Source organism: Fusarium musae, chromosome 5 (assembly GCF_019915245.1).
Source record: "Fusarium musae strain F31 chromosome 5, whole genome shotgun sequence".
Taxonomy (NCBI): domain Eukaryota; kingdom Fungi; phylum Ascomycota; class Sordariomycetes; order Hypocreales; family Nectriaceae; genus Fusarium; species Fusarium musae.
In genome coordinates, this window is record NC_058391.1 from 41,810 (window position 1) to 68,198 (window position 26,389).

The 26,389-nt window shown below is 47.4% G+C and overlaps 8 protein-coding genes across 8 annotated transcripts; 4 read left to right on the top strand and 4 right to left on the bottom strand.

The window, feature by feature from the left end:
- Positions 1–504: 504 nt before the first annotated feature.
- J7337_006362 (uncharacterized protein) lies at positions 505–1,392 on the top strand (the record flags this gene model as incomplete). Its single annotated transcript, XM_044824026.1, has 2 exons — positions 505–1,061; positions 1,095–1,392. 2 exons carry the CDS (start codon positions 505–507, stop codon positions 1,390–1,392), a joined length of 855 nt encoding a protein of 284 aa, XP_044679683.1.
- A 610-nt stretch (positions 1,393–2,002) lies between these two features.
- J7337_006363 (uncharacterized protein) lies at positions 2,003–3,538 on the top strand (the record flags this gene model as incomplete). Its single annotated transcript, XM_044824027.1, has 1 exon — positions 2,003–3,538. One exon carries the CDS (start codon positions 2,003–2,005, stop codon positions 3,536–3,538), a length of 1,536 nt encoding a protein of 511 aa, XP_044679684.1.
- A 7,211-nt stretch (positions 3,539–10,749) lies between these two features.
- On the bottom strand, positions 10,750–12,312 carry J7337_006364 (uncharacterized protein; the record flags this gene model as incomplete). The annotated part of the gene is made up of 1 exon (XM_044824028.1): positions 10,750–12,312. One exon carries the CDS (start codon positions 12,310–12,312, stop codon positions 10,750–10,752), a length of 1,563 nt encoding a protein of 520 aa, XP_044679685.1.
- A 1,512-nt stretch (positions 12,313–13,824) lies between these two features.
- J7337_006365 (uncharacterized protein) lies at positions 13,825–15,382 on the top strand (the record flags this gene model as incomplete). Its single annotated transcript, XM_044824029.1, has 3 exons — positions 13,825–14,118; positions 14,183–14,954; positions 15,006–15,382. The coding sequence occupies 3 exons, from the start codon at positions 13,825–13,827 to the stop codon at positions 15,380–15,382; spliced, it is 1,443 nt and encodes a 480-aa protein (XP_044679686.1).
- Positions 15,383–15,804: 422 nt separating this feature from the next.
- On the bottom strand, positions 15,805–17,477 carry J7337_006366 (uncharacterized protein; the record flags this gene model as incomplete). Its single annotated transcript, XM_044824030.1, has 2 exons — positions 15,805–16,125; positions 16,179–17,477. The coding sequence occupies 2 exons, from the start codon at positions 17,475–17,477 to the stop codon at positions 15,805–15,807; spliced, it is 1,620 nt and encodes a 539-aa protein (XP_044679687.1).
- Positions 17,478–19,019: 1,542 nt separating this feature from the next.
- J7337_006367 (uncharacterized protein) lies at positions 19,020–19,514 on the bottom strand (the record flags this gene model as incomplete). The annotated part of the gene is made up of 1 exon (XM_044824031.1): positions 19,020–19,514. One exon carries the CDS (start codon positions 19,512–19,514, stop codon positions 19,020–19,022), a length of 495 nt encoding a protein of 164 aa, XP_044679688.1.
- A 1,826-nt stretch (positions 19,515–21,340) lies between these two features.
- On the top strand, positions 21,341–23,215 carry J7337_006368 (uncharacterized protein; the record flags this gene model as incomplete). Its single annotated transcript, XM_044824032.1, has 6 exons — positions 21,341–21,410; positions 21,461–21,538; positions 21,868–21,874; positions 21,933–22,081; positions 22,121–22,536; positions 22,592–23,215. 6 exons carry the CDS (start codon positions 21,341–21,343, stop codon positions 23,213–23,215), a joined length of 1,344 nt encoding a protein of 447 aa, XP_044679689.1.
- A 158-nt stretch (positions 23,216–23,373) lies between these two features.
- Positions 23,374–24,958, bottom strand: J7337_006369 (uncharacterized protein; the record flags this gene model as incomplete). The annotated part of the gene is made up of 3 exons (XM_044824033.1): positions 23,374–23,641; positions 23,690–24,309; positions 24,365–24,958. 3 exons carry the CDS (start codon positions 24,956–24,958, stop codon positions 23,374–23,376), a joined length of 1,482 nt encoding a protein of 493 aa, XP_044679690.1.
- Between the last annotated feature and the right edge of the window lie 1,431 nt (positions 24,959–26,389).

Genomic DNA, 26,389 nt, shown 5'->3' on the forward strand with positions numbered 1-26,389 from the left:
ACAAAAGGCTCAGTAGAATATAATGTAAGAAAGCTTATTTGCAGGTAGAAGACAACTCTAATTGTTGCTATTATTTCTCTAAATTAATCTTACAGTTGGTTTGTTAAAGCCGGTATATATGCACAACGGCTTGTATTAGATCAAACCGACACAGATCAGAAAGTCACACACTGCAAACGAGCCAACGAGTTGATAGCGTTAATATTCCCCAACTTGGAAATGCTAATGCTATCAGTTGCGAAAGCTGAGTCACTCAAGATCTTATCGCAGTGGGGCTGGGCCTGGGCTTATCTTATCTCGAGGCTTGGGGCTTTCAGCCGCCTCAGGGTATGTCGCAGCATTTCCGAGGGTAGTCAATAAGATGGACAAGTTGGTAACTCTCGCTTGTGGATCATGGCAGTATAAGTACCGCAGTTGCGCAGAGCTACAAGGGAAATACTGACAAACATTCAATACGTCAAAGTCATCTTGTTCCTCTCTTGCCTATCGGTCGCACCCACTACCATGTCTGCCGTTAAGAGATTCGCCGCCTCAGCTCAAGCCCACGATGTCCTACAGACCCTCAAGGCAGACGGCATTGTTGTTATTGAAGGTGCAGCAAAGACAGCGACGCTAGACTCTGCTCTCCAAGAGATTGGACCGCTGGCTGATGGTCAAACCTTTGGTCTGATCGCCAAGAGTCAAACCTTTGCCACCGAACTTTTAGTGAATGGCCTCTTTATTGATCTTACTAAACGCCTCCTCACCGACACTTGCACAATTTACTATTCTGACGACAGAACCGTTTCTACTGCCGAGCCTCAAGTATCTTTTACATCTGCACTGTTCTCTAAGCCAGGATCATCTGGCTGGGGACTTCGTCGGCAGGACGATTGCCATCACACTATCCATCCCGCCAAACGAGAAACCGATTTTGGTATCGCCTATGCAGCAACCGACATCACGAAAGATAACGGGGCTATTCGAGCTGTCATCGGCTCCAACATGTGGAAAGACACTAGAGATCCCGCTCCTGCTGATGAGACTGAAATCGAGTTGAAAAAAGGGGATGCTATTCTTTGGTGAGTTTATTCTAACTTTCACATCTTATTAAGGTTCCTTCTAACCGTCGGAAGTCTAGGGTCTGTCTTCTATGGCCAGAAGCCAAACACCACCAACGACGCTAGCATGTTGCTCAGCGCTTTCACGACACCAGGATGGTGCCGCCAGGAAGAGAATCAGTATTTAGCCGTACCATATGAGATTGTCAAAACGCTACCGAAGGATATCCAACGCTTTGTGGGATATTATGTCAGTCTCCCTTATGGAGGCGCGGTGGAACACATGGAGCCACTTGACTTTCTTGCAGCTGAGGGGGATTGGACTAAGTACATTCCTGTAGATTTAGTTTGAAGTAGATACCAGGTCACGCGGTAGCAAGGTTAAGAAAGGTACTCAACTCGTTTTTTTCACTTCGCAGCAGTTTGTCGCCACACAGCAGTAAACAGCAGATTATAAACAGCCGGGGAGTTAGACTACGCAAATGCTTACTGACGGTGTAGCGTTTACCAAACAGCCAATAATATGGATCTCATACAATCCACGAATGGACATAACATGGTATCTTGTGTTGACGAGTGACCCCAAAAGATGTAATTTCAGCCACATGATCTGATAAACGAATGATTCGTAACCACATCGAGTTCCTATGGGCATACCCATGCTTCTAGCCACAGGTCTCAACGGGCAAACAACGCGTGCCATGGCCCCACTACTGCTTTTTGGCTGCCACACCTCACGCCATTAATCAAGACCGTGAAGACGTAAGCCATTACCCATCAAAGGTTCCGAGATGACTATTTTAACATTCCGTTACCACGGAGCTTCCTTCAACGATTGTATTGTGATGTGCTCACTAATATAATTGACCTTAACATCTAAGCTTTCTATGCTGATTTAAGCTCTCAACTACAAGACTCAACTACAAATAACATTACCATCCTTAGGGAACAGAGACAGCGTTATGCCGGAACAACCTTCCGCACCGCAAGCTCTCCTCGACAATCAGACCTCAGATCCAATCGTCAAAACGGAGTCGGGCGACGTTCGGGGCAGTATTGTTGACAAGGTCCATGTGTTTAAAGGGGTGCCATTTGCTGCACCGCCTTTCGGGCCCAACTACCTCCGTCCTCCGCAGCCGCCAGAACATTGGACTGGCGTGCGCGACACGCTAAGCTTCGGGCCCAAGTGTCCGCAGGTCCCCTATCCGCCGGGCATCGCTGAGGGCCTCGCAGAGCTAGTCGGCACTGGTGAAGACTGCCTGACACTCAACGTCTGGACACCTAGCCTCGGCACCTCAGGACTGCCAGTAATGGTTTGGATTCCCGGTGGTATGTTTGAATTCCATGCCACTGGTGCTGTAGCCTACTACGATGGTAGTAGGTTTGCCCGCGACGGCGTTGTGTGTGTCACCATTAATTACCGGGTGGGTGCCCAAGGATTTCTCTATCTAGACAATGGCACCCCCAACCTTGGCCTACTTGACCAAATCGCCGCTCTCGAATGGGTGCAGGAGAACATAACCGCATTCGGCGGAGACCCCAGCAAGGTCACTATCTTCGGGGAGTCGGCTGGTGCCATGAGTGTCGCCACGCTAATGGCTATCCCAAAAGCTAAGGGGCTGTTTCACCGAGCGATTGTGCAAAGCGGAAGCAATCCAAAGCTCAACTCAGTAGCAACAGCGAGGCGGATCGCACGGCGATTGGCAGAGATCCTAGGCGTCGAGGCCAAATGGGATGTTATTCAGGCGATACCATCTGATCAGATCCTTCATGCTCAGGCCCAGCTGCGAGACGAACTGACCACGTGCCCTGACCCAGCTTTCTGGGGCGAAGTTGCGCTCAGCTTTATCCCGTGGGCTCCCACTATCGACGGGGATATTATCCCGGTACATCCAATCGATGCTATCCGTGCTGGCGCTTCAACGGATACTGACTTGCTCATTGGCTCCAACACTGAGGAAACACGTCTTTTCTTAGTCCCAGACGGTTCCATCGATCGCATTACGGAAGAGATGTTATCTATGATAGCAGGAATGTACGGCTTGGCACCAGAGGGCCTCGACGCGTATCGTGAGTTACATCCGGGAGTTAGTACTGGTGAGCTCTTCTCAGCGATCCAGACGGACTGGTTCTGGAGGATTCCCGCCATTCGCTTTGCCGACACCCATGAATTGGCGGCTCGATCTTTGACCTACATGTATGAATTCGCCTGGCAATCGCCTCAGATGGGCGGTCGCCTCGGCGCTTCACATTCCTTGGAGATACCCTTTGTCTTCGACACGCTCGGCCTCGGAACGGAGCCCCTTCTTGGCCCAGCTCCAATGCAAGAGCTCGCTGACACCATGCATCGGGCCTGGGTCGCATTTGCCACCACAGGAGATGTCGGGTGGCCAAAATATGATCCTAGACGCAGGTCAACTATGCATTTTGATACGGCATCGAGAACAGTGGACAACCCCCTTGATAAGAAGCTTAAGATCTGGGACAGCGTGCATTAGCTTCCTGGCTAAATGGGCACCGAGAGTATAGTAGCGTGGATATCATTGTCTGTATAACAGTCGGTCGTACTATTAATCGTTCTGTATTTGAACGCTCCTGTACCACCTTCTTAGCCGGGATGAGGAGCAAATCCTATCAGAGGATTTATCTTTTACTTGAAGCAAATTACAATAATGCAAAATATTAACCAAGGGGCTATATCTCTTGAACATAGTTTCATTCTTCAACTCCGCATTGCATACTACTAGCTCTAAGGGTATGATGACTGTTGAGAATTTGTCACATTGCTATGGCACCAAAACCCGCTTCCAAACTAAGCTACAGTACTTGCTGACTGTGAATTATTCTGACTGATGGAATGCCATAAACCTAGTACTCTATCTGCAACCAACATATTCAGCCACGATATCTTAACCCCTCAAGATAGAAGTTTCCTCCCATAGGTTTATCTGACCTTTGCCATCGCCCATCTCTCCACCAGGTCCATAAACCTCCATCCACCGCTTTCGAAGCTTTACGTGGCCGAATTCTTACTCCTGTATAGTCTTTCATCGATGAGACCGGCACCATCGTTTTTCATCGACGAAAGATCAAGCCAACTCACGATGAGAGAGCATACTGGGGCTACGGGCAAGCCGATTAGTAAAGGCTGTTGTCCCCTCCTCATTTGGCAATATCAGTGGTCTGAACTGCTGGGAGCATATCCAACCTCTGCTACGCTACTACCAGAACTCTCAAAACCTGGACATCCAAGTATCCAGCTGGCCTCTTTGCTGGGATGCCCTGGAGGGTCAACCTTGGCCGTATCACTTGACTACACCAGCCTGCAACAGATTCTCACAGGTCATGGCGATGGAAGGCGCCTGCTTTGTCTTAGTCTGCTCTCTGGTATTAACAGAAGACAGCAAGGCAAAGACGGGACTGGAAAGGTTTGACTATACTAGGGCTCCAGGTGGAGGTTTCAGCATGATCTATGGACCTGATGGCTCGGAGCTGTGCAAGCCATTGGGACCGGGAGAAAATGGTATCCTATTTGCTGCTGTTGACCCTTGATTCCGGGCCATGATGCGGCAGAACCTCGATCTGGTGGGACATTATTCACGGCCTGACTCGCTGAGTCTTAATGTGACGACAGAGACTGCCGTTCCGATTCGTCACAAGTAATACCTCTCGCGTTTTCCATGGAATTTGGGGACCAAAGGCGCAGATAATATATATCAGAGAGTGTTTTTATCGTATATAGTTTGGGAATCCATCGCTATGATCTCATGATAAAACTGGCTAGAAAAATGTGAAGCTCTCGCAGCTGCCGAGAATTTGACTCAGGTTGTTAAATATTGACGGGTCAGTGTCGACCCAGGCAGTGTCTGCAGCATCGATGTCAAACAGGCCGACTGGATTATCCGCCGTGGTTGCAGGACCATTCAGCAAGACATGGTCCCCTGTCAAGTTTGTTGCATGCGCTACCCCTGAAAAGCCAGACGCTTGCTCAACTCTCGTCGCCGCGGTACCAGGCACTTGCCCGAAACTACGCTGCACAACGCGAAGATCGATAACGCGTTGCCCATGGATAGAGGCATCTTGTGCAGGCTTTGCTACATCCATCACATGGCTGCTCGCCGCTGCACCTGGTCTTGCGCTGCTGGCGTCTCTCGCTGGGGCGCAACTAGTCAGCAGAAGCACATATCGATGACGTGTATGAGCGAATTGGGTCAGATCAAGCAGTGAAGGGTGGTAACCCTAGGTAGCTCTGGTAGCTAAATAAGACTCCATTCTAAGTGTATGAGATACGGACCAAGCAACGGATGTGTATCGAGAACGTCGCCTTTTCCCTGTTACCATTGCGTACGGGCCATCAACGCAAAGTATTTATTAGTAATGTAACCAAAGCAAGCATACATGCAGGAAGAGAAGAAAACCCCGCAATCGCAAATTGTTAAGATCTGGTAGGTTGAGTTGAAACTATCGATTAAGCCTCACTACGGGGCATTGGGTTGTTGATCTTGAACACAATTGACATCTCTAGCGCCGAGTATCATGACGATAACCCAAGGGGAAATAAATAACCAATCAAGACCAGTAAATAGCAAGTCAAGTAAAGAGGGCACATGCTAGTCCTTACAAGGCAGTCTAGGTGCCATCATGTGAAGAGTTGGCCGCCACGAGATATTAATTAAGAAAATGACTAAAGGCAAAAATACTTAACGCAACAAAAATACAAGCCCCATACCCAGCAACAAACTGAACCTTCTCACTAAATTGGTAAACCTCTGCGCCGATGGATGCATCAATATCCCCGTTGTGTGTCGACATCCCAAGCGAAATCGTTGAAATCACAACATCTTGTAGGTATCTCTCAATACCTGCCGCGGAAATGTTGAAATGAGCATTATATCTGTCGACTAATCCAACGTAGGGGCTCCCCAGTACTTGCGACGCATTGCCTTGGAAGAAAATAACCCCCAGTCCGGGGCCATCTCTATCTGTGAGGTGTTTAGCTTGTGGAGATAACTTAAGATGAAGGACTGTACTCACACATCTCTACCTCGCCTTGTAAAGCATGCACCGCAGCCCGGCTGATTCCATATGCTTGAGCATTGGTGAAATTTGCTTGTAGGCTGTCGTTGGCTAGACGAGGCGTAATGCCCCCACTATAGAAGAAGTAATAGAAGAATTGTGTTTGAATCCAAGCCTTTTCCGACCAGATCTCCTTTTCGTTTTCAATTTGAACATCGATAGACTGAGATGAGTCAAGTGAATTATTGATATGAAGATTGTATGTCGCCAAATTCATAGAACAGTCCAGGGTCTTTTTACTCAGTGACGTGCAATTCTCTGGTCTAGGGTCAGTGTACCAGCTTATCTTAAAAGAATTATTGGTACGGCTGTATGGTTGGTCAGGACTGCTGTCTTTTTCATCTGCCGCTCTGTAGATGACAGAACAGCCGTCCGACAGAGCATCGTGACGACTAAGTTCCCGGCAGTTGAACAGAGGCCCCTCGATTGAGATGTCGTAAACACACGAAGCACCACAAGGCGAGTCAATCTTGACTGGTCTGCCAGACGATAGCACCTGAGCTGCTAATGCATTCAGACTCGGTCTCAATTGGTTCCTAGAATAGTCAGTTAAGAAATGCCTAGCTTGGTGCACATACTCACATGTAACTAAGGTCGGCATTCATTTCGAAGAACGACTTCTCCACAAAGTCTTGATAAGTGCCATTTCCATAATCGCTGATGTTGATTGTCGGTACAGCATTCATAGTCAAAGGCACAGAATTCTCGAATTTGACCGTCAAGGCTCCAGGAGGAAATACAGCTGCAAAAGGGATCCCAGCACAGAGGAACCCTACAAGCCACAGCCTCTTGATATGTAGAATATGAGCTAGAACTCTGGGCCGAAACAGATTCCATGGGCTGGAAGTAAGAGTACGGAGCTTGGTGTCCTGACGGTAGAAGGATTTCTGTCTAAGAAACCTCGCCAGGATCTGGTTGTATGCCACTCCGAGACCTCCAAGCAGGGAGACTTCAACAAAGATTGCCAGTATATTGGCTAAAGCCGTTGAGAGGCCCTGGCCAACTGTTGTGTTAACTGGACGATGATTCAATACAGTGAAAAAGGCGGCATGAATGCCTATAAAGCAAACGGCTGTGACGTGTTCAGAAATGTTTAGTAGCTGGCCAAGAAGTCAGTAGATATATATTTTTTTTTTTTTAGTTACTATTAGCCTTATTCAGGGCTATTAAGCTTTTAACTTTTTATATAATAGCTTAAATAGTAAGGCCCCTATAGTAAGCTAGAATTATAAAGCTTAAAATTAGTTAAGGTTTATTTACCTTAAGTAGTATAATTACTGCCTTAACTAAGCAGCATAAGTACTGCCTATAGGTCCCTTAGCAGCTATATTAACCTTCTTCCTTTACCCTAGTTAAAAGACTAAGATAATACTAGGCCTAGTATACTTATTATAAAGTATATTCCTTAATTTAACTTTCCTTATACTTATTAATTATAGTTATTAATATCTATTAAAGCTACTAATATAATACTTATTATATAAAATAGCCTATAATTATATAATTAGGCTTATTATATAATTAGCTATAACTTTAATATAGCTATTAAGCCTGCCTTATAAGTAATTAATAAAAAAGATCTAGAAAATATTTATATAATAGTAACTATTATTAAAAAGAACTTTTTATTAAAGTATTAATTTAATTTTATTAAAATAGCTATTTTTAATTATAAATTAATTAAGTTAATTAGTTATATAGATTATTTAGCCTATTTTAGTATAATTAACCTAAGTTAAGTCTATAATAAGCTTATAAGCCTTTTAAACTTAAAAAGAGTCTTAAAAGAAAGTTATTCTTTTTAATTAAACTAGGTAGCCTTCTTTACTGCCTTTATAAGCTTAAACTTAAATATATATAAAAAGTAGCTTTATAATATAGCTAAAAGGGTTATTACTGTAAAGGGGATCCTGTTATTAATATAAAGGCAGCATGTCTATATACAGAGTTAGATACAGGTAGGGTAATAGCAGGGTTCTGGGACCAAAGGTTTAAAGGAAGAAGGTTAACTCTGTTTCTGTAAGTTAGTTAGCAAAAGCCAAATTAACCTGAAGTCAATGACAACTAGCTCTATTAATTAAATGCATGTGCCTAGGCATGTGACTAACTGCCCTTGCGTCTGAATAGATAAAGTGAAATCAATGATGAAACAGTGGTTGAACTGGGGAGTCAGTAGATGTATAATACTAACCAACTAAATAAAAAATGAAGATTTTCCACACGGTTCCGGACGGGTTCTTGCGTGCTGTCGGATTGTGTCCTTGTGAAGATCTACCTGCTGCTGCCTGAACTGCCATTTTCTGAACAGTATCCAATTGATTCTCTATGGAGGATTGTATCTCTAACTGACCCTTGGGGGAGCTTGCAAAACGAGAAGTTGGATGGATTGAGTTGAAGTCAGTGGCTACTTAAGTTGGGGAGATGGGGTGGATTTCGACGTCTTGATCAAAACGCCGTCTCGACCAGCAATGTCTCAAATCTGAAAATCCTCCCTGCACGCGCCTATTCTCTCTATATAATTGGTAGCCTGAGTGTTCCTGGAGTCTGAAATATGAAACACTGCGAGAAAGACGGTGAGCATGAGGGAGCTAGGGGTGCGGCTGTATCAAGGCAGGACTGAGAATTAGCAAGCCAAGCAGAGAGGGTACATGGCAGTTCTTTTGAGGGCAGTTTCGGGCTGTAGTGTGAAGGGTTGGATGCCACAATGTGTTAGGATAACTGCTCCCCACATCCCAACATCGATAACCTCAGAGACTGCCATTCAGCTTCCAGTTCGGGACCTACCTTAAGGCCTTTTCCATCAAGACTCTTGTTTTGAGCCCAAGGCGGCGTACAGACCCCGCCGAGTCAGGGCAATGGAGCCTATAGGGAGTGATGAAACTGAGTAAAAAGGCCAGCCGACAGCAGCTGAACGACGCCTCCAAGCCTAGAACGTGCCAGTGCAGAAATGGCTTCCAGCCTCTCAATAGTGGCTGATTACCCAAGCCAGTATCAGCGGTTATAGTGAAGGCCGGTGACACAACTGGGCGTCGATCTGAATCAGGCTGGCGCTTACAAGCTGTTGTCTCAGTCTCCCCCCTTGCTTCTCTGCAGAAGGGCTCAGCTTGGGCTTGGCGACAGGATGTAAATGGTGTACCGTTCTCTCAGCCGCAGGCTAAAGGAGCGCCACTGCACATCTTCGACGCCATCCTACTATCATTGGATAAAACCTTTGAGTTATTTTCAACCCCCAAGAGGGAAGAAATATTTTAGGGAGCACCGCCTCATCTGTTGTCTTGCAGTTTTATCTGCCTCAATCTGCCATAGAACCAGTTTGTTTTTACCCCTTCTATGCGTTGAATGTTTATCCACGTTGGCCAAGGGGCGATTTCTTCCAGATCAAAAGTTTATCGATCATTTGGCGGTCAGAAATCATTTGCAAGAATGGCTGATATTCAGCCTACGAAATTCCAGACGTACCCGCGTTTGAAGCGGCTGGCCCGGCTGTGACTGCTCCTGCGACGCTTCATCAGCGCGATCTTTTTGGTCGCGAAAACAACTACCGTCCCTGGGGCTACTATTCTCTCTCGGGCAGCGGTATGCTCTTACTAATCACCATTTTGAGCCTCCCATGATCCAACACAGTCGCATAGATTGGGCTACCTCTCAATGCGGCGAAGAGAATGCCCTGACTACGACCTGCAAGACCATCGGATCGCACTTTGGTTGCTTCCAGACCATCTACACGACATACTATCCCGAGCATCTAGCTGCGATAGTAAAGACCAGCGTGCCCTTTGCTGGTTCGTCTGATGGGTGCCTAAATGATTGTAAAAAGTTGGCTAATGAGTGACTTCAGCAACATGGATGCTGCTGTGGACTATCCATTGCGCGACGGGCATCAAGACCCTGGAAGATGGCGAAGAACTATCTATATGCCTTTGTGCCAAGAGCGAAGAGCATCAAGGTAACAACGGGTAGTACGGCTGGAGATCAAATACTTACCCATTTTGATACCACGAAGGGCATCGCTATTGTCATTAAGACAGCTGAGCCCTCACCAGAGCAGGGTAGCCTTCCCCAAGTCGGAGCCATTGTTGGAGGCGTTATTGGCGGTGTCGCGCTGATCGTCATCTTGGGACTGGCGTTTTGGTTCCTTCGAAACAAAAAGCCGCAGAACAAGGAGGTTGTGACGGCGCCTGCACTTGCACCTGTATTTTCCCCTCAACAATACCAAGATCAGCCTTACAAGACGATTGTACCTCCTGTTGAACTTCCTATCGCTTCTTCCCCTCACGAAAACAGGCCCGTCTCCGAGTTGCCCGCTGACACAGGAACCTCAAGAAACGCAATGCCATGGCAAAGTAACCACAAGATAAAAATATAAGAAGGAGGGAAAACAAGGAAATGTGGACAAAGGTATATAAGGCTGGATAAGATTCTTGACTGAATGAGGGACTTGGAGATAGCGACTCATAATACAAAGTATTAAGCTGTTGATCATGAACAAAGCTAGCATCTCTAGCACTAAGTACCGTCATAGTGATGCAGGTTGCGTACATCTGCTCAACGCCACGACGCTTGTTCAGGAACAGATAGAATGTAACTGTAAAAAATTCATGCTCCACTGATAACGGCTGCTAGTTACTATAATCTACTTGCCAAAGTACTTCAGTTCCAAGTATCGAGCAACTGGGTACACGATGGCAGTGACCACAAAGGTCAACTCATTTGCAACATCGCCTCCATATGTTCCAATCAACTTGCCTAGTGGTCCGGTAAACCAGGTCTCTACCATTCCCATGCACCACGCAACAACACCCAAAAGGAAAGCAACGGAGGCAGCGATGCCATGAGGCAGCCTCTCCCTGGTGTTCCAGCCCTCAAGGTCGTAATTGTCAAAGTTACGCTTGCGGAAGATTGTGTGTTCCTCGAAAAGGATGACGAAGTAGCTAGTGCACCAATAACCCAGCAGACTCAGGAAATCCTGCAGATAGGTGTTGAGCTTTTGCCGACCAACGATGGCCAAAATGATGACAATTACGAAATTACCAAGTGTCCAGATGAAGCGAGGAACTTTGGCACACGGTGTGGCCATCTGTTGGAATGAAATGGCTGATGAGTAAAGGGACATGATGTTGGTGTTGATGCCGCTGAAAGATAGCAGAACCAGAAGCAACTTGGCGAAACCTCGAGGATGCAGCATGTCTCTGATGAGGAAGCCAAGACCTTGGTGAGGATCTTCGTATGCCGTCTTCCAAGCTTCGACATTGTTGAGTGAACTGGCAACCGTAGCTCCAGCAGTCATACCGATCGCAGTAGGGATACCAATACCAGCCGTAGTCAAGAGCCAAACTTTCACCCGTGATGTGTTGGCTGGATAGTGCGCATAGTAGTCTGAAGCCATGGTCGCCCACGATGCGGAGCTACCATAAACAATGGCAATTAAAGAAAGCACGTTGCCCGAGAGATCGATGCCTGAACTAGAGGCAGGAGTCTTGTTGTCGGCGTAAGGTCCCACCATGCCAAAGATAATCATAAATACGATGAAGTAGATGCACCAGGCATAACGCTCGTAGATCAGGATGTACTTGAGACCCAAAAAGCTGATGGCGAGCGAAACAATGGCGATGATGATAACGCCGACCACTAGAGATATGTGACCGTCCGCGACGGCGGTAAGAGCCAGGCCTCCACTGATTGTAGCAACAGAAGCCCAACCCAGCTGTTCAATACCATTGAGGAACGCAATGATCTTGTTGGGGTACCATCCAAAGCTGTAACGCGAGACAGAAACCTGACGTAGACCCGTTGCCGCACCAAAGGTAGCGCAGTACGACGACACTGAACCACCAAGGATAGAAGCAAAGATGTAAATCAGCAGACTCTGCTTCAAGCTTAGACCAAACTCCCAGCCCAAGAACCCGGTAGCGAAACAGCTGATGCCCATTGTACCCGAGGCCCAAATCAGCGCCATGTTGAGCTCCTCATGCCATGGTACAGGTCGTTTGTCCTCTTCTGTCTTGCGTACGATGGCTTCAGACTCGACGCCAAGAGCCTTGTCCATGCGAGCCTCGAAGCGGCAGAGGCTTGCTAGGACGCCATGTCCGTAGTCAGATGATGAAGTGTAGGCTTCGGTCGCCGCAATGTCGCCGCTGCCTGACTCGAGAGACAGCTCGTGGTCCCCGCCCTTGAGCTTCTCATTGTAAGAAGCCATGGCTACCTGAGTCCGTCGTTGCAGGAACCCGAATAGTAAAGATAGGCGACAGCTAAAGGCCTGGGTGAGGTGGAAGGACACAGGTCACACAATAAGAGGGACATCAATAGAGATAGAGCGAGCAGGCTGTAACACTGTATTTCTAGATCCTGCAAACCCCACATCGGGTCGCACAATCGAATATTCGACCGATAGCAGTTGCCGTTTCTCCCGTGCCCACCTAGTTATCGCACTCGTTCATGGGGTACGATACCACTAACCTTCCCATTTTGTTGTCACGTCACGCCTATTATTGGTTAGTGTCAGACCCTCAGCGGCGATAAGCGATACTTATCACTACCATGCCAGGATGTGCTGTGCGATGCGCGTGTAACTCACTCGCAGTGTGTCCGAGATGTCGTACGCGCTAGAGACCCAGGAACGTCGGCATTGGCTGCAGCCACTTAGATGCCTGTCAGATCCATTGCCCGATGGGGCTACTTATCAATGACCCGCTGAGAATCCGGCTACCACGGCATCGGAATATGTGCCGTGGGGAAGGGACTTTTTATCCTGCTTCCTGATGCGGGATGGTGGAACTCCACATGGAAGTTGGAATGAATTTCTATCGTTTTGTTTATGGTCATTGATCTGAGCTATCCCGGACTAAGGTCAGATAGCGGAGATGGCCGCCACAGTCTAGAACCAGTGCTGCCAACCCCAGAGTCTTGAATCAACTGAGTAAAAATCTGTTAATAAGTCACCTTGGTTTACAGGAATCAGCCAGTCGGGAGTCTCAAATGAAATGCCTAGTCAAGCCATCGGCGTTACTTCATTCCTCCTGTTCGTGCAATATTTTTCAGCCCGCGATATTTGCAGGTATTGTACACTCCTTAATTCCGGGGCGTCTGCAAGTTTGAACTTGTCTAGTTGATCTAAAGAGAGCATGGACCCGTAGATGTGAACTGTCTCAAAGTGCGGCAACGTCAGAACCTCTTAACTTCTCAACCTCACATCAAGAAGGCCTGAGACTCAATATTAGGTACATATCCTTTTTACTGTGATGAACTCTCTGGACGTTATACAGAAGCAATAAAAATAGAACTGGGTAAAGTTGAGGCTATAAATGTCTGCATTATTTCTATCCATTAAGAGTCTGCTAAACCAGCACTTCTATAAACGGTTGTCGGTTTTCCCAACTGCTACATTATAGCGATATAGGGTATGTCAGCTAAGTCGACTTCTCCAGGACCGGCCTGCTTTAGCCTAAAATTTCCCAACCCCTGTCTGCTGTCTCATTGGGCAACAAAGTCGTGTGACCTGGCTTTGCCTAGAGTTGTCGATGATGACTTCGGACTTTGATCATGTATTTCAGATTTCCTCCATGATCCAGTTTAACCCTCATTTTCCACGACATTGCTCATTTTGATACCCATACTCAGGGTCTTTTATTATCTCCATAGTTCAGTTACATCAATTAACCCTGGTAATCCACCTTTTGATCCCGACGTCATCGATACCCCGCGTTTTGCGATGGCGTCCATCCGCCTCCTCGCCACCGTAACGCTCCTCATCGTCATCGCTTCGGCCCAACAATGTAACCTCAAGACCCTGAAGTCCTCTTATCAAGCGCCCGTTACCGCCGATGGCTGGAACTATAGTATCATCGCCAATGAGCTCAGACGACCTCGAGGTATTCTATTCGATAGCGAGGGTGCCCTGATTGTTATAGACTCTGGGAATGGAATAATCCATTTTGAGCTCGATGATGAAGGAGGAACCTGCTTGCAAGTCAAGAAGAAGACCACTCTACTAAAGAAGAATAATGTGAGCTACCCAGATCCAGGACCTTTCATCGTTTGACCATCAACTGAGTTATTCACCGTGCTAGCTCAACCATGGCATCGCCCTCTCCAAAGATGGACGTACAATCTATGCTTCATCATCCGATGAGGTCTTCGCATGGTCCTATGACCCGTCTAAAGTCACTCTCAGCGAATCTTCCGCTCAGACTCTAGTCAACAATATGACTAACGGAGGCCACACTTCACGAACCCTACTTATCTCACAGAAACATCCAGACATGCTGCTCGTATCCCGCGGGAGCGATGGGAACGATGACGCAGGTGCCGAAGATCGTGACTCAGGCCGCTCTCAGATCCGCGCCTTCAACATCTCATCCTTCAGCGGCAATTCCGATAAAAAACCGTACGATTATCTTGACGGCGAGATTATCGGCTGGGGCCTTCGCAATTCCGTCGGCGTGGCAGAGCATCCTGAGACAGGTGGCATTTTCAGCGTTGAAAATTCCGCCGATGAACTTCATCGCGACGGCAAAGATATTCACAAGGACAACCCAGGCGAGGAGATGAACTTCCACGGTTATCTGAATGGCTCTGATGATCAGGGTGGCAACTATGGCTACCCTCTTTGTTATACGCTCTGGTCTACGGAAGACTTCCCTAATCTCGGCGATCTTAAGATAGGCGATCAGTTTCCAGCTGATCGCCAAGCAGACGGTGATGATGCTACCGCCCTTACTGATGAAGAATGCAAATCCGACTATGTTGCACCAGTACTAGCGTTCCAAGCGCACACTGCACCTCTAGATCTGAAGTTCGACGAGAATGGCACAAGAGCCTATGTATCTTTCCACGGAAGCTGTAAGAACCCCCTCCCAACCTTTAATCTTGGTTCACTTCTGAAACACTAAGGGAACCGCGACCCGCCAGTTGGCTACAAAGTCTCCTACGTCGATTTCCAAGACGGCAAACCTGCATCTTCTTCACGAAGTACAAATGCCACTACACCCATCATCTACAACAAAGATCTCTCAAAGTGTCCGGATGATTGCTTCCGCCCCGTTGGTCTGGCATGGGACTCTAAGGGTAGACTGTGGTTTAGTTCCGACAAGACAGGCGAGATCTTTGTGTTGAGCCACGAGAGCGGATCAGGTACGAGTGGCGGAAATGGATCTGAATCCGGCGCTGGCAGTGGCGATGATGATAACGATTCCGCGTCTCTACAGCCTGGATCAGCTGCTTTTATCATCACTCTTGCTGCATTCATTGTAGGAGGCTTGCTTGCGTGATAATTCTAAGCAAAGAGGTTTATTCAACCGCGAATTGATGATGATGGCTGAAATAGACTAGGTATTTGTATGTGATACGGTTACATGATTTGATAAGTTGTCTGATGGTTAATGCAAAAGCCTCTTTTTAGGCTAGAACTAGGTTCGGCACTTGCAACTGACAGCTTGACTCTGACTTAGACGGACTATGTCAAAGGCCACGAGACTCTTGATGGGGTGACCTGTTTTTTTAGACAGAATATCCTACGTGTGTCTGGACAAGCGTATTACCAGGGGCGGTACCCTTGTTCGTAACCTCGACGGCCACCTTCAAACGTATCTAATAAAAAGAAAGAAATCGAATTATAAAGTCTATAATATAAAGATTCATCCCTCTATACTCAATAGAAATAATCAGTCAGTCTACACCTCCACGACATATGCTATTCAAACTCAATGATAATCTCAGGAGCGCCCTCAAAATCAGCAGGCATTGTGTGAACAAACGTCCAATGATTGTGGTCGTATATCGGACTTCCAGAGCCACCGTACCGACCAGCGAATGTGATCTGTGGCTCCGGATCTGCATTTCCAGAGACAGATATTGAGGCCCCTTGAATATCAGCCCACGACCGGACATCCCTCCTCGCAAGTGAAGGTGATGCCACAAAAGTGAACACAGAACTACTGGTCCCTTCAGGATATGTCACTTTGAGCTTTTTTGGCGAGACCTCCATCAGGACGTGGGCCTCAGTAGGTCGGAGCTGGGTATTGCGTCAGTCAGAGCAGGAGTGAATTTTGAAGCGGTATAACTTACGCTGAGCCATCCAATTTCATCGTCTCCATAAGACCAATGCGCAACAGCAGGATGGAATTGAGCCTTGTTATTAGACGGTCCATTCGCACTCTGCGTATGATACGACTGCGCTCCAATCATGAGCGACTCACTAAGCCATGTCGTGATATTGCGGGTGTCAAGATCGTATGGCGGATAGTAGGCCTTCCCTTCATATGTCCTCTCCCCATCGAATGTCTTCAGTGACTCCTTAAGATCATCCGAAAGCAACGAATTGTGAAATTCTGAGTGAACAGCAATGAGAGGCGCCCAAGCCCAATCACGCGCATGGCTCATGACTTCCGGGTACTCCCATAACCCCGACTCCTTCCTCCCGATAATCGGTGCGAGAAAGTGAGATAGAAGGCCGAGAGATTTGGTCATGTCGAACGTGTATGCCCGGTCCCATGGACCAGCGAGATTGCGCATGCTCGGGTTCCACAGTTGCGAAGTGTAATTCCAGACGCCGTGCAGGAGATCTGGGCCTCTCTCGGAGAGGATGCTATCCTTATCACCATACTTGCACCATAGTGTAAGACCAAAGAGTGAAATGCCGGTGTAAGTCGCAGAGTTGAATTCAGAAAGCGTATCATGCAGATCAAAGAGGTTAATAATCTCCTTGGCATAATCCTCTCCAGCTTGTGTCATGTTGTCATCGCCTACTTGTCGACCAGTCCAGCTCGTCCCAATCGCACGCATGATTGCAGGGTTGCTGTAAGATGGGTAGAGGTTATCTCCGTTGACACCACCCACGCGGTAGGAATCGCCAACGCTGCAGTTATATAGACTGTCCAGCATAAGCCCCTTCAAATCTTCCGATAACAGATCACCGAACTCCTCGTATATCGTGATGAAGCTGAGACCAACAAAGCCACGCCAGTTCGGGTCCCACGATCCGTACATTTTGGCAGGGTACCATGCTGTTCCAACAGTTGGCTCCTCTGGTTCTCGCGTATAGTCGCCATACCACAAGTCCTTGGGATCGTCGTGCTGGTCCTTGATAACGTATCTTATGACATCCTCAGCTCTTGAGGCATCACCGTCGCCGTTCCGTGCAAGAAGCCCCACTGCATACCATGTAGAGGCAAGTGTCTCGTGGTTCATTGCGGCGTTGGAGTTGAGGTCGTATAGCTGTGAGATCTTGGGATCGTAGAACCTATCCATCCACTCCATAGAGTCTTCAACCATTGCTTTTGCCTCTCCTGATAGTGCCCATGATTGCGCAACATGCTGTGTAAGAACTCCAAGGAGGCACGCATGCAGCCCACTCAAGACTTTCATATTGGCTTCAAAGATTGGAAAGGATAAGAATATCTCTTTTGTATGGTCTCTGATGAAACTAAATAATGCTGATGTGATAGAGCAAAAGGTATCTGGATAGGCGCTAAGGATTGAAGGAAACATTGCATATTTGTATCAAAATGTTCTTCGGGTATTATTTCAGCGCGTATCTTGTGGTTCTATGTCATTGACTCCTAATCCACATCTCCTATCCGAAATCTGTCTGAAAAGCAAAGCCAGCTGCCATTCATTTCACGTGAGCCAATAAGGGGTCGTGACGCTGTAGGGTGAGTTCATGCAGGTAAAACAGCAGTCAGGAGATTTCGACTTGGCCTACATAGCTCCTGACCAGTGCATTCAGTATCAGTCCCTTAGAAAATGAGCTTCCACTTAACGCGAAACCTGTTGGTTAATGATGAAGGATAACTGGCAGATAGCCGGTCCAATGAAACCTGCTGTGTTTCCGATATTCCCCAGAGCCCATGATAAGATGTGATAGGCCAGAATAACAGATCCTTAAATATTGAGATACAACCCTGGAGCTTGTGATGCTCGGACAGTCCCTGGCTGATCTCCCGAGGCACGTGGCGAATGGCAGCAGGCGCTGTTCTCATTCACGGGGAGGTTTTGTCGCGGAGAATAGAGTCATTTAGTAGTTGTTTCATGTCACCTAGTTTGGATACCCACGGGGCGCGTAACTGGTCCTTTTCATCAGGCCGCATGAAATTCGGAAATAAATAGTTTCGACTACGGATAATGCATGGTCTAATGACGGACGCAGCGCCTACCCCTGATGAGATGCGGGGACTTGTCGATCGAGATTTGAGCGCAACGTTGCATTTTGATCAGACTGCAAATTTGATCTGCAAAAGGAGAATGTGACTCGAGGTGCACATGCACACTCAACTTTTAATGACTTCGCTGTAGCCATTAACTACAGCATGCATTGTCTGGGCCGCGGTCTCGTCGCTCAGGCAGGTCGAAGTATCTGCCGCGATGCTTTTGGTGTTGAACTAATTGGGAAAGGAACGGTAGGGACAGTCTGGCTCACCTGTAATGCCGAAGAGGATAGGGTGCCGTGATATGGTCATGAGCGGGAGTGCCTTGGAAGATGATGTCTTTATTGCCATCAGAATGATATGTAGTGTCCGTCTGAAACGTCATACCCTAGCTGCAGGGCCTATCTGCTCTATCACGAGTCACAGCCGTTCCACAGCCGAAGTCAAGAGCTGGACATGATAATATCGAAGAAAAGAATAGTGCTTTTACTCGCGGAAATAAGTTAGGCGTTTGACCGGATGATTTGAACAAGAAGTCGTGGGCATCCTCACGGTAAAGACACAGGCCGATCCCAAGGTTGGCGCCCCTCCACATCCCGACGGACATTGTTTCAGCCACAGAAAGTGGCCAAGAAGCCATTTGGATTGGATTGCTTTATCAAGCAACTTCGCATCTGCGACTGGTTAACATTTTTGTAAAATGATAAGAAGTGAAGATAATTGGCTACAATAGTAGGCTATAGAAATTTAAAATATGTTATACCTAAATCTTTGTCGACGGAGGATTGAATGTGTCAATGAATTGCTTCTGGAAACCCCCAAACTTCAGCTTGTAATGCACCGTGCCAACCACGTCTTGCTCAGTGATGTTGGCCATAGCACTGGTAATGACCTTCTTCCCAGCATCAGGGAACGTAGTGCGACGCACTTCAACGGTAGTGCCATAATCGTTGAACCACTGACGCGCCTCGTATGCTTCGTTTTTGCATTTCGCAAAGGCCCCGGGCTTGGTGCAAGTTTCGCCGCACAGCTCCCCGTTCTGTACGCCTTTGCAGAAGGTTGAAAAGTCGCCTGGATCAGGGACAGCGTTGTGGCCTTCGAGAGTGAACTGCCAATGGATCATCTGGTCCTTGCCGCGGGTTCCGGTGTAGTCATTGCTGTGCCAGTCGTTCTTTAGATCTTCTGGGTTGGTGACGACGTAGGGTGATGCCCATGCATTGCATGCGACTGTGACGAGAAGGACGGCTTTGGCGAGCATGATTAACGAATGACGGCTGCATTGTTATTATATTTTTCTTCTTACTAATTTTCCAAGAATTTAGAAGCTAACTTACCTTAGCTATCTTAGATTTTATGGACAGAGCAAGCGATTGCTTGTGGAATTGTGTTTAATGCTTTTTGAACCAATAACGTCAGAAGTGAAGGCGGGATCGCTCTCTATTTATCCTTCTTGCGCGAGAAGGTTTGTATCCCTGTAACACGAGAAGCTTGTTTTGTATAGCCTTGCGCATCGTAGCGTATAATTTCATTTACGATGTCACACTAAAGTTTAATATATCGGCAGTTTAATGTAGCGTGCCGTAGATCCGATCGCTGTTCTACAAATAGCCCGAAGTCAAGTCTCTTAGCTCAATACTGTATTTTGAATAGAAAAGAGCGCCAGAACGAAGAGAGAAATTTCGAACCTGCATTATCTGGTGCTCAACTGGGTCAAACGCTGATTGGTGGCATGATTTCTCTGGTTGCACAATGGATTACCTAATTCGCTTATTGCAACTCACTAGGTAAACATCCTCTCTAGAGCATAATTTTCAAATCATGAATAATATACCCTTTTCTGTCAAGAAAGCAGACTCTTCTCATCTAGCCTGTTGTTTGATAAGCTTATCCAGGTCCAACACTTGAAGAATATGCCCAAAATGGATAACAACATAGAAATGCGATACGACGCGCAGGAGAAATCTCGTAAGATCCTTCAAGGAAGGATTCTCTGTGCCGCCATCAACACATGACTATGGGGGCGAGACATCGCATATAGAACAAAGCTTATTAAGCCTGCATAACTACCCAGTCAGTATTGGATATATTAACTGGAAGCCAGTGTCTGAATTGACTAGAAGATTCACCTCCAAATCATTACGACAACATTCCATGTCTATTGACATTTAGTCAAAACATTCAGTGTTACCTACTTTATTACAAAAGCGTCTACCATGACTTTGCTATATTATAACTAAATTTAGGTATAATATAAAGGCTATGAGTCTTAGTTATATTATATTATATACTGTTATTTCTTTTAACTTTACTTCCTATTTATTATTCCTATAGAAGATCTTTAAGCCTGTCTCTATTAAATAAGCTAACCTATCTATTTAAATAAGGTTCTTATGCCGTAAAGAGGTATAAATTTCCCGCAGTAGTCTATCTACATTTTCATATAACTTCTCGCTATATCACTCCCAATCAGGTCATAGTCATAGCGGTATTTCTTGATAAACCAAGTTCTCTCTGCTGATTTAAGCTCTCGGGCACAAGTGATGCATGCGACTGAAGGTCTGTAACCACTCCGCAGGGTATAGACGGCATATAAACCCTCATCTTGCCCTTTTATGCAGGACCTTGAGAAGATCAAAGTTGCGTTATGGTACTTGATGATGTCGCAATAGATAAGTCCACTGGAACTTCCCCGCCTTTCCACGCAGGATCATCGGCGATTGGATGAATAGTGGTAGTAGCCCAAGTGGAGAGATGTCGCCATCCGATCGTCGAGACGATTTACCCTATCCCCTACGAGAGCTCCATTGGCAGGCATGGGGCATTCTATCTTAAAGCTATGTTTATCTGCTATAGGATATATATACCCTTGTGGATTACCCTTTCTGCTTATCCGGTACCTAAATCAGTCTCCGCGTACTAAAGCATATGGCGATGGGCACCAACCCTGCAAATACTACGTCTCGGCGAACAAGCTCGCCATATTTGCTGATCAATGCGAATATGCATATGTGAAAGTATAAGACTATGCTCGGGGCCACATCTCGCCGCTGCTCCTGATTACGATACTGCTCCCGTCAGCCGAAGATGGGCGTCATCGCAGCCTTGAAGGGCAATAAAGTTGGAGCCGTGGTAGTCTCCGTCTTTGACTGGTACCGTGCGTTCTTCATATCTGACCCTGCAAGATATAAGCTGACAATCATGCAGCGTCGGAGTACCCGAAAGAGGAGAGGAAGCTTCTCCGCAAGCTTGACCTAGCCATCCTGGTCTTTGGATCTCTGAGCTGTAAGTCTCACATTCTGTTGACGCTTGGTAGTATACTAACTTCTGCCAGTCTTTTGCCGCGTCAGTCTCTATTGATACCTCCAAAACTACGGAACCTAGTACTGACTCTTTCTCAAAGTTCCTCGGGCAGCAAAACATCACCAACGCATATGTCTCTGGCATGAGAGAAGACCTCAATGCATTTGGAAATGAGTTGAACTACTACGTCGTGGCTTGTAGGTCTTTGCCGAGCGGTATATAAAGAAACAGCGCTGATCTAGAGGTGCCTCATGCAGATAACACGGCTTATGTATTGGGTCAGATCCCACTTATGACACTACAAACAAAAGGCAAACTGTAAGCCAAAGCCAACGGACATGCTACTCGTCAGCAAGGGCGCAGTTAACCATGACAGGGCACCATTCCTACTTCCTTCGCTACAGATCCTTTGGGCCGTCATCGCATTTTGTCAGTCTGAGATCAAACATAGCTGGCAACTCTATATCTTGAGAGCCTTGACTGGGTTCCTCGAGGCCAGCTCATTTGGTGGCACTCATCTAATCCGTAAGTCTTCAAAGAGCAACTATCATTAGACCCTGTTAGGTGCTGACGCTGTCGGTGTAGTTGGCTCGTGGTTCAAGAATGAAGAACTCTTCAAACGAGCGGGCGTCTGGTTCATGGGCAATTCACTTGGTTCCATGTTCTCTGGCTACCTCCAAGCTGCTGCATACCGAAACCTCAATGGCGTTTTTGGGCGTGCTGGTTGGCGATGGCTGTTCATTGTACAAGGCATCATCACGTTACCTCTCGCATTTCTGGGATTCGTCGTTTGGCCTGGACTACCTACATCGCCCAGGAGGTGGTATATGACTGAGAAAGAGCATGCTTTGGCTCTCAAGCGCATCCCAACGGTCGAGAAGGAGGGTATCACATGGAAGACATTCAAGTACACCTTGAGCCGTCCCATGTGGTGGATTTGCGTCTCGTGCTACATCTTCTTGTGTCAGGCACATTACTGGGTGAGTCTGATCCCTATCATCGTTAAGAGTCGGTGCACGACTGACATCAAAACAGACTGGTTACATGGCCCTCTGGCTCCGTCACGCTGGCTACTCAATCGAACTTGTCAATATCCTCCCAACGTTTATCGACTTGCTTCGCGCCATCTCTTCCTGGCTTGGCACAACATTGGCGGGATGTCTCAGCCTTCGAGGACTGTGGACGTTCCAAGCATCATTTGTATTCTTCGCCTGTATAGTGTTATCTATATGGACTGTGCCTGATGGGTTGAAGTTTGTCGCCTTTTACTTCGGTGGTTTTTCAGGCATGGCATCACCCATTCTGTACTCGTGGGTCAACTCGACCTTGAGGGAGAACTACGGCGAACGGGGTCTCATTATTTCGTCTATGATGACACTTGGCTTTTGCAACCAGATTTGGATCCCGCTTTTCACATTTCCAACCGTTGAGGCACCGCGGTTCCCAAATGGATATCCAGCGGCGACAGTGTTTGAGTTCACTATGTGGGCAATCTTGATGGGAGGAGTCTGGTATATGAAGAGGTGGAAGACTAAGCATCCGGATCTCGAGATGCGCCTTGCTGAACCGGAGAATCTTGGCCCAGCTAGTGAGGCCAAGTCTGGTGACACCGGCAGGGCTGACACAAAGGGTACCGACGAACACGTGAGAAGTATCTGATCCGCATGAGAGCAGGTCTAGTGGCGCGGTTCTTCTCCTGCCGATACCACAAGCTTAACACCCTCACCCTCGATCATAGGTAGCACATCAACAGCCTGGACGGGCCATGCCACAAGTCCTGGCGTATTTATCTAAGTCTTAGACGACAGTCTATTCTTCTAGCTCCGCCATCCCAGCTTGACGACGCACTTGTGCCCCTTGGGTGCAATCAAGAACCTGTTCTCCATCTCCATCATCTCATCAGTCATCTCAGGGCTTAGTGAAGCGCCACGACATTCACGGAAGAACAGAGCGGCACCAAGGCGCAGCTCCATCCAAGCCAAGTGTAGGCCGATACAGATTCGTGATCCAGCGCCAAACGGAGAAAAGGCAGCCTTTTGTGCTGTTGTGTTTGTAGACTTCTCCATGAAACGGTGACCATTGAATCTTGTTGCTATGTCAGCGTGTGATCCAAGTAAATGGGAATAACCTTACCTCTGTGCATCCTCAAAGATGTTTTCGTTGCGGTGCAGCGTAAAAGCCTGAGTACTGACGACAGTACCAGGAGGGATATAATGGCCACAAACATCAAGACCCTTACCAGGCACGACGCGTGGAAGAGCACCAGGGGCTGCACCATATAGACGCAGTGTTTCCTCAATTACACTGTTGAGTAGCGGAGCACTCTTAAGCTCGTCAAAGGTCAACTCATCACTGAGCTCTGATATCTCGCGTTCCAGTTCAGCTTGAAGCTGGGGTTGCTTGAGAACGGCCCAGATAAGATACGTCAAAGTCACAGCGGTTGTGTCTGACCCCGCCACGATAAGATTGCTCGCTTCCTGCTGCACGGTTGACATGGAGAGATTTGTCTTTTCCTGACTGTCAGACTCAGCCAGCATCTGGCTGAACAGGTTCGCCTTGCTGAGACCGTCCCCTGCGCTCTGCATGTTTCGAACGGCTATAGAACCGTGCTCGAGGACGACGTTGTCGGCATTCAGCAACTTCTTTAACCCTTGGAAAGGCAGGCGCTTGAGAAGAGGATAGATCCATGACAGTTCGGCACGAATACCGCTCATAAGAAGGGCGGACTGGATGGCATCGATGTAAGGAGTTTGCTAGAGTCTGTTAGTCCCGAGGCTCATTATCCTGATACAGATATGGTATAATTACCTTGCCCAGCTCTAGCATTCGAAATGACTCTCCAAATGAAAGATGAGCGATCACATCCGTCGCCATAAGAGTCCACCACTTGAACACATCCGCCCCAGTCCTCTGAGCATCTCGCTTTATGCTCTTCACCGCAAGCTCAGCTTTTTGTCTCATTTCCGACTCCCAATTTGTCAACAACGAGCTGACGCTGAAAGCACGTGCAAACAACCGCCTTCGAGCAGCGTGTTGATGAGGATCTCTCATGACAAAGATGCCTGGTTCCCGATCGGGAGTTACGGCATCGTACCAAGCCGACTTGAGAAATCCGGAACCGATCTTGTGTATTTTGGAAAACGCTTCTAGGTCACTGACGGCAACTTCTCCTGGTGAAACGCGCACTACTGGACCGTAGCGCTGGTGTAATGCGTGTATGTAGTGGACTCGATTGCCAGTGAGGATCTGATATTTGAGGAAGAGGTGAGTGAAATGAGTGTACCATGGTCCAGGTAAGCTGCGGAGGGGAGACTTGGAGGCGTTGACCAAGGCATAGAGAACAACGCCGACGAATAAGACGCCGGCCACCGACGGCATACTAAAGTAATTTGCGACGAACATGGCTATATTCATCCACGAAAGAAAGACGTGATATCCTCCGAACCGTTGGACCCGTGAGCTTCTTATAACTCCAGCATTACGACAAGATCTTCCCCGTGGGGTACCGGGACCTAGTGCAGCGGGGTATCCATCGGGAACAGATGGGGCATCAGGATCGGGGTTAGACTATCGGAATAGTGGGGGTCACTTTGCCGACGGAATTCTTTGAAATACCGAGACGGGTCCGTGAGAGATCCGGAATATCAGAGTCGTGATTGGATGATCATTTCTAAAGTGGCTTCGAGAACCTTGCAGCGGGTGTTCTCGTTGGATGAACTGAGTGGAACAGAACCTAGTTCCAACACCGTTGTCCACAACCCGATCACCACCGTCGCTTGGCTCAATCAGGCCAAGTTGCTAATCTCACGGATACCAGTGCCCAGTACAAACAATTCCTTCTCAAATCTGCTTCCTTCTGGGGTTGGGGTTCTATCGTAGGAATCCAGTACCGAGTCTCACAGGCGAAGAGCAGGTCTGGATTTACATCACGTAGACTGAGGCTGGCAAAGTCACTGAGTCCGATGTGGTGGTCGTCAAAGAGAAGAGCTTTCCACGTCGAAGTATCGCCGCAGATTACCCTCCGGCTATGCACATACTGCAGAGTGTCCGCAAGGTCCAATAACATCTTCAGGCACTAGGCCACAGGTAGCGCATCGCCTTGAAGTGACGGAGGGTTGCCGTGGGGGCCTCGTTCCAGTTTCAATGCCCAGGCTTCTCGCTTCCCCTCACCTTTGTGTTCCGACCCTTCGCGCTCTGTAGCGGGCAGATATGCAACAAATGATTTTAGGATATGCGCGTACGCGCTGAAGGCATTGTATATGGCGGCTTCGCGTTTGAACGTCTCGCTTGTATCCTCAGCGAGAGCTGGGTAGTCATACAGATCCCCAACTTAGTAGAATGTGGTGGCTTTCGCCACGTCGCTGCGCCCTCCTTGTAGTCCATAGGGAACTATCACAATCAAATAACATTATTGAACAATTGGCGAGCCTCATGTTCGCATATCTCTTATGATATGATGCTCTCACTCACTGTTGCTGAGAGAGTCAAGAGAGAGGGAAAGTTCGTGCTAGGAATTGCATTGCGATTTAAGAGATAGAATAGTATAGAGAATATGTATATAAGTATATGCCATACGTCCTCCTCTGTAATATAAAAGAGACTGCCTCTGGACAACTCTAAGCAGAAGAAATGCCATAATCCACAGTCCTGTATATAGCTTCCATTAACTAGAAGTGGTCAGTCTTGCTTCTATCAGAGTCTAGAGGGAATATACCATTTGCCACCACTATTGGGATCGAGGTAGAAGAAAAAGCCATAATTATTCTGTTCACTACCGTGAGAACAGCCAAACATCTCAGTCAGGACAATATCGATACACTTGGAATAGCCCAA